Source organism: Benincasa hispida, chromosome 1, assembly GCF_009727055.1.
Source record: "Benincasa hispida cultivar B227 chromosome 1, ASM972705v1, whole genome shotgun sequence".
Classification (NCBI taxonomy): domain Eukaryota; kingdom Viridiplantae; phylum Streptophyta; class Magnoliopsida; order Cucurbitales; family Cucurbitaceae; genus Benincasa; species Benincasa hispida.
The window spans coordinates 25938474-25946133 of NC_052349.1; the positions used below are offsets into that span (position 1 = coordinate 25938474).

The 7660-nt window shown below is 34.2% G+C and overlaps 1 protein-coding gene across 2 annotated transcripts; it reads left to right on the forward strand.

Moving 5' to 3' along the window:
- Positions 1 to 389: 389 nt before the first annotated feature.
- LOC120084016 lies at positions 390 to 3734 on the forward strand. Of its 2 annotated transcripts, none has more exons than XM_039039920.1 (2): positions 390 to 692; positions 1976 to 3734. In XM_039039920.1, the coding sequence occupies exons 1-2, from the start codon at positions 600 to 602 to the stop codon at positions 3371 to 3373; spliced, it is 1491 nt and encodes a 496-aa protein (XP_038895848.1). In that variant the 5' UTR covers positions 390 to 599; the 3' UTR covers positions 3374 to 3734. The 2 variants fall into 2 exon arrangements, with proteins under 2 accessions (XP_038895848.1, XP_038895854.1); XM_039039926.1 differs by lacking the exon at positions 390 to 692 and adding an exon at positions 714 to 849.
- The last annotated feature ends 3926 nt before the right edge of the window (positions 3735 to 7660 follow it).

Sequence of the window (7660 nt, forward strand, 5' to 3'; positions counted from 1 at the left end):
ATGATAGAGAGAATAACTGAAATAATCCTATATATATATTATATATATAATATATATATATATACACATTTATATTATTGTAAGAGGTATTTATATATTTTTGAAGTGTTTTTTTTTTTATATATATATTTGTAATTTTTTGGGTTAATGAAAATAATAGCAATTATGAAGTTATCATGGGCATTGCTATTAATATTATAAATTATGATTATTAATATTAAAGTGGGTCCCATTAGGTTATCCTATCAAAGGGTGATGAAATGTGCTCAAAATTTTTGGAAACCAGAGGATAAATCCTGGACGAGCCACCCAACTCGACTTTTTATTATTTATTTATTTTATTATATTATATTTCGTAATTTATTATTTTTTTTGGGAAATATATAAAACGAGAAAATTCAATCTCTCTCTTTCTTCGTCTGAGTTTTTCATTTCTTAGATCAAATCCAAAAGTCTTCCCTGCCTCTTTTTGGCTGTCAAATCTCACTGGAGAGTAATTTGATTTTGCCGGCGAGTTAGCGGCGTCGATTGATCGGAAAACACGGCTAACTTGTTGAAAAGTCCGGCGGAGGAGCTCTCTGGATTGGAAGAAAGTGAGGATGGGGAGCATGAACAACAGCGTGGATACGGTTAATGCTGCCGCTACTGCGATCGTCTCTGCCGAGGCTCGAGTCCAGCCTCCGACACCTCCAGTAGGCAGTTTTTTCTTTTTTCTCCCTTTCTTTGTTTATTATGTGGTCTGATTTTGATTAGGAACCGAGAAGAGTGCGGTAATTTGATCGAGAATGAAGTTTTTGATCTCGTTGTTGGTTTGCTGTTTTGAGTTTAGATGGGGGAAATCTCATCAAGGTTGATGATCTGAACGAATTTCTTTGATTTGAGATGGTTACGCGTTTTTGTTCTTGATTCTAAGATTTTGATTTGGTACTCTCTGCTTCGGTTGGTGGTTTTTGATTGTGTTGCTTCTTGTGAAGACGTTGAATGTTAAATTCACAAAAGGTTGTTTCTTAATTAGTCTAGCTGCTAAAAGGTTGAGGATAAAGCAACTTGAAAGTTTTCGTTTAATCTGCTTTTAGAACAGAAAGGAGGGAGAACATAAGGTCGTTCGGTAATTAATTTCAAACGCGATTTGCTCGATTCTGTGCGATAATTCCTTCGGGACTTGGATTCATTCGGTGTAAGATTGTTAATATAGTGGAACTTCTATCAATTAAGTTAGCGATCTTATGGACTTGTCATCAGATTTGTTTGAATTAGTTGTTTCTGATAATGGATCTAGTAGCGCCGTACAGTGTATCAATTTATTCGGGCTCTTCTGGGCTTTAGTTTTTTCTCTTAAGGTTTAGTTTGGCCTGGGTTGAGAATTCCTTTAATGGGGACAGATAAAAATTCGCGTCTGTTTAAAGGAAGATTCCATGCTCCTGTAGGTGTTGCGCTCAAGCTATCATACACATCTTATTATAGAGCAATTGACTGCCAAAATCTTTAGTTTTCAGTTTAAGAACTTTTCATTGATCGAAGATCATCTACCCGAATGGATGGCTCAAAATTGAGATGCCGTACAGTAGTTAGCTTTCACTTATGGATATTTTTTAAAATTTTCAAGCCTGTTGTTTATCGCTTTATGCAAAACTTTTCTGAAACCACTTGATTTTGTTTAGTATACGAACACAAGGTGAATTTTTATTTATCAATTTAGCCAAGAAACATAAAAAGTTTGGATTTTAAGGAGTTTGATTTTGATTTGATGAAGAAGGGTTTTCCCACTCTCTTCCTTACATGAGAGGCGGGAAGTAATATAATATTTGTTAATTGATGACTATGAGATTTACTTTCTGAAGTTCTTAAATTTCTGAATTGTTGTTCTTAATACTGCTCTGATGGCTTGAAAAATGATTCTTTTTAGCTAGAGTGGAGTCTATGTTCTGTTTCCTGTTGATCTTTTCATTTACATTCTCTTGTTGTCTGACTACAGAAACGAAGATGGGGTAGCTGCTGGAGTCTGTACTGGTGTTTTGGCATTTGTTCACAGAAAAACAATAAGCGTATCGGTCATGCTGTGCTTGTTCCGGAACCTGCAGTACCAGGAGCTGTTGCCCCTGCTGTTGAGCATCGAACACCTTCAACCACCATGGTATTACCTTTTATTGCCCCACCGTCTTCTCCTGCATCTTTCCTCCAGTCCGAACCTCCATCAAATACTCAATCTCCTGCTGGATTACTATCTTTAACTGCTCTTTCAGTCAATAACTATTCCCCAAATGGACCTGCGTCCATTTTTGCAATAGGCCCTTATGCATATGAGACCCAGTTGGTCTCACCTCCAGTTTTTTCTGCCTTCACCACTGAACCATCAACTGCTCCTTTTACTCCTCCTCCTGAGTCTGTGCAACTGACGACGCCCTCATCTCCTGAAGTACCATTTGCTAAATTGCTGACATCTTCTCTAAGCCATACTAATAAAAGTTTTGGGACTAACCAGAAGTTTACACTATCGCATTGTGATTTCCAGCCTTATCAACCCTACCCAGGAAGCCCTGGTGCTCATCTTATATCACCTGGATCAGTAATTTCAAACTCTGGAACATCTTCTCCTTTCCCTGATAAACACCCCATTCTTGAGTTCCGCATGGCAGATGCTCCTAAGCTTTTGGGTCTCGAACATTTTACAACTCGCAAATGGATCTCAAGAATGGGTTCTGGATCTTTGACGCCAGATGGTACCGGTTTAGGTTCTAGGTTAGGTTCAGGAACTTTGACCCCTGATGGTATCGGTATGGGTTCGAGATTGGGATCTGGATCAGTGACTCCAAATGGTGTAAGGCAAGATTCAAGATTGGGTTCTGGAACCTTGACGCCTGATGGTTTGGGGCATGGCTTGCAAGATGGTCCATTGTTGGATCACCAAATATCTGAGGTGGCTTCCCTTGCCAACTCAGAAAGTGGATGTCAAAATGATGTGACAAATCATAGGGTGTCATTTGAGTTGACTGGTGAAGATGTTGCACGCTGTCTTGCAAACAAGTCAATGACATCTAGAACCGGATCAGAGTCTCCAAAGCAAACAAGCACAAGCTATCAAACCGAAAACAAAGAATCATCCAGAGAAGCTGAAACTTGTGAGCTCTTTGACATCAAAACTTCCACAGCACCAGAGAAAACTTCAGTCGATGATGATCAGTGCTACCAAAATCAGCGAGCCATAACTCTTGGTTCGTTCAAAGAGTTCAACTTCGACCAAACGAAAGGAGAAATAAACAACACAGCCTCCATTGGTGCAGAGTGGTGGGCCAATGAAAAGGTGGCCGTGAAGGAAGCTAATCCAGGTAACAACTGGACTTTCTTCCCATTGTTGCAACCTGGGGTCAGCTGACTTTGACAAGGATATCAACAGTAAAAAGAAAAGAAGAAGAAACAACCAATCAGCCTTTTGAATGTACATTTGAATGTAATCTTCCTTTGGAGATGCAATGATTTGGAGGAAAAGAATGTTTTTTCGAAGTTGTCTTGTGAAAACAGTATTCCAATAGACAGCAGCAGAAAGAAAAGTAGTCATTAGGGATAACTTGTGTGGGTACTGAAGGGGCATTCTTTGTCATAGCTCAAGAAGTAGATCATTCATAATCATAGGATCTTTGAAGTGGTTTATTCTTTCTTGTCTTGTATAATAATAAGAAATTTCATTCTTCCCCAACAATGAAACTTCCTTTATGGAAAACTCTCTGTTGATTTTAGTTTATTCATCTGCAAGTAAATGTGAAAACTTTATTCATTACTTACCTTCATAACTCATATAGCTTAATTTTCAGCTCATCTGCCTGAAAATGAGAATTTATACTGTTCTAAGTGATGGACCTTTTGGGCTGTAAGCAAAAGTACAAAGAGATTTCCTTCTCAAGGCAAGGAAAACTTCTGGGAAAGAAGAACTTTTCCTTTGTGTTTGAATGGAGACAAGCCCAGAGTAGCTTCACATGTCCAAGGATGAAAATGACAACAGTAATTTTGGCCCATCTGCCTAAATATACAACTTCATTTTGATTACTTTCAACTCTATACAGTATAAGGCTCTTCTTTTGGGCTGTCTCCATCTAAACAAAAACTGCACAAGACTTCCTTCTCAAGGCAGGGAATTAATAGTGGTTTGAAAAATGTTCATACACTTTTTTTTTTCCCCTCTCTCTCTCCCTCTCTCTCTCCATTTTCGTTTATAGTTTCAACTTTTGTTCATTCTACTCATAATTTCAATCCTTATACTTTTAGAAATGACCATTTTAATCCCTTTGTTTAGATTTTGAATTGAGTTATGAAGAAGTATGAAGTTAATATATTGGAGTTAGAAAGTTTAGGGTCGGCAAAAATCCTTGTAAGAATCGCCGGTTTGACCTGGAGATGGGGTCGAGGTCAAACTGAGGACACAAAACGGTGCGAAGGTCCCCATCCCATTTCTAACCCTGACTCCGCCTTGAATATTTTTTATTGTTCTTTATATATATATAAGAACAGGTTATGTTTTTATTAATTTATTTTTTTTTAAAATTCTTTTCCTAATATAATTAACTTTAATTTTATATTAAATTTACAATAAAAAATATAAAATGCTTTTAAATTATTAATTTAAATACACAAAACAATAATGACACTAATTTTTTTTTATCTAAAATATTCACCATTTCAATATAAAAATAAATTTTAAATTAATTTTAAAGTAAATAATTAATTAAAAATAAAAATATAAACGAGGATTTTTTTTTTGCGAGGACCCGATCCCAAAGGAGGATTCCCAGACTCCGGCCCCGACTCCCAAAATGGGGAATGGGGCAGGGATAGAGATTACAAATCCCACGAGGACAGGGATGGGGGATATATCCTGGCCCCATCCCATCCTGTCCTGTCGCCAATCCTAAGAAATTCTGTGTTTGGGATGCAAAATTGTTTAGTATGAAGTTGGAGAGAGATATCCATAGTGAACACTGTTGAACTTGGTTGAATTGAATTATTTAACATCGACTTATGAAGTCAATAGATCAAACACTCCTAAATTTTAAGAAACTTAGTTAACAAACTGTAATGCTAAAATTTAGATTAAAAATGAACTAAAACGGAAGTAGTATCGAAACCATGGAAAGATGTTTGCGAGAATCAAACAGGAGATTAGAAAATATTGAACTTTAGTGTGAAAGAGAGGAAAATTGAGCTAAAAAAGAGGACTGATCTGCTGTGAAGACAAACAACAACAACAAGAGAGGTACCTTGAGAAAGGCACATTTATAATGTTATTCTTCACAATTTACAGAGAAATAAAAGGTCAATTTAAGGCAATTGCAAACCTGTTTCCACTTCCCCACTTGCCCCAATCAACTAACATTTCAGCCTGTTCACAGCCAGAGTGGGGCCTTTTCTTCATTTAAATCTCTCTGTCATCTCTTAACTACATAGCTTGCTTGCCCCATAGCCTCTATGGGAATCCTTCTTTTGCACCTCCAAACTTCCACTCTAATCCATTTTCAGATTTGTGTCTATTTGATCCTTCAATTTTAAAAAAAATAAAAAATAAAAAATCCATAGATACTTCAACTTTCCATCTATCTCCTTTTGTGTCTAATATATTCTTGAATTTTTAATTTTGTGTTCAACAATTTTTTATCTATTCCATACTTTTTTAGAATTCAGAAATCCATTAGATAAAATTTTGAAGGTTTGTATCTAATTCAACAAATCTATTAAACCAGAATTAAACCGACCAATTTTTTTTTTGTTAAAAAAATGTTAAAACATAATTTTGGTCCTATACTTTGAGTTTTGTTCAAATTTAGTCTTTATACTTTTAAATTTTAAATGTGATAATATACGTTTATTGAATTTTAAATTTAGTCCCTACTTTAGTTTGTTGTTGTTGTTGTTTTTTTTTTTTTTTTTTAAATAGTTCGTATTATAGTTTACTTTATAATTAAAAAAGTATATTTAATGACTTTTTTCTTACACAAAATTACTATTATTTAATCAATTTCAATAAAGGTAATAACTTCATGAAATTAAATTTCAGATTTATTAAAAGTATATAGACTAAATTTGGACAATTGAAATATAAAACTAAAATAGAATCAAAACAGAAAAAGAAAAAAAGAAAAAGAAAAGATAGGTTTAAAGTTCGACGTTGACACCATTTTAATGTTGTAGATTTAAAAAACTTTCTTACGTAGGGCGAAAGTTGGACGCCACTGCTTTTGTAATGTCATACCATATTTTTTTGAATGGTTAGTATGTTTTACAAAATTTATAAAGGTTTTTTTTAATGTTATTTGTAACCCTTCTATAATTTGAGGTTTTGATTATACATAATTTAAAAAAATAGTACTAATCAAAGTGAACTTAGATCAACATTAATTTTCAGACATATTCTTCTACTCTAAATTAGATTGGAGGCTGGATCTCTCATTTATATTTAGAAAAAGCGTAGTTTATATATTTCTACATAATTTAAAGTTTAATTGTAAAATTTTGGATGAATAAAAGGTGATTGATGAAATTAAAAATGAGAGAATGTGATTGTAACAAGCTCATAGATAGTTTTTGCAATTTCTCTTTTTAACTTTATTGTAATAAATATATTGTAGCAATAATTGGATATTGTTAAACCACACAAATAATTATTGCCCTCTGGTTTTTCTAAGCCTTTAATAAGCTTCTAGAATTTGATTATTGTATTTATTTTTTTGTTGTGCAAATGATTGTTTTTGTTGAGGCTTGCCTAAGTCCAAACCTAGGGCGGGGCCAAGTTCTAAAGGGTACTGAAGCCTATATGAGTTTGAAGAAAAGTCAAATATTTGAATTTTTAGTCGACCAGTCAAGTTCGTAGGGTTTCATTAAAAAAAAAACAAGCTATAGAGTCAAGTTCACCAAACACTCCAGGCCTTAGGCTTTATAGACTGTAAGCCCAAAGTATATCATGCCTCATTAACAAATTTTTTGTCGTTGTCAGTGGATCACCCAATATAGGATTGCTTCATGTTAAATACGCTTAACTTTGGAGTTCCTGTGAATGAACTGTTGAAAATGAAGATGCATATTGTTGGTATAAGTACTAATTATCAATTCTTTTAAAACTTATTTTAACCATACTTTCATATCGACAGGATTTGTTTCCTTCAAATGTGTTCTCGGTTCATTCATAAAACCCTCCTAGAGTCATGCGTTATAACTCGGCTTGACACTATATTGATATGAGTACTCTTGCATATCAGCTCTAGCTCCAACAACATGTCGAAATCAGAAGAGAGAATCGAAAGAGCATTAGGCACCTATGCGAGTTTCCCATGCCAACCATCTTCGATTTTGAATTTCAACGAAACTATTGTTATATTTGATTAAAACTTTTAGGTTTAAATCATATTTTAGTCAATGAATTTTGAATCTTGTTTTTCCCCCCCTAAATTTTCATAAATGTTTGTTTTAGTTCTTAAACTTTTAAAAAGTGTTTATTTTAATCCCTACTATTAAAATTATGTTAACTCTTTAACAAAAATGTGATTGAACTTGTATTTTTGAATGATTAGGCTCTAGACATATTGAGTAAAACGAATGTGAAGTAAAATGCCAAAAATTAACACGCCAAAAATACTTACCAAAATTTGAACTAAAAATATCTTTAACTAACTGATTT

Coding starts and splice junctions, on each gene's coding strand:
- LOC120084016 (XM_039039920.1), top strand. CDS start 600: ATGGGGAGCATGAACAACAGCGTGGATACGGTTAATGCTGCCGCTACT. Junction 693..1,975: donor TCCAGCCTCCGACACCTCCA/GTAGGCAGTTTT, acceptor GTCTGACTACAG/AAACGAAGATGGGGTAGCTG.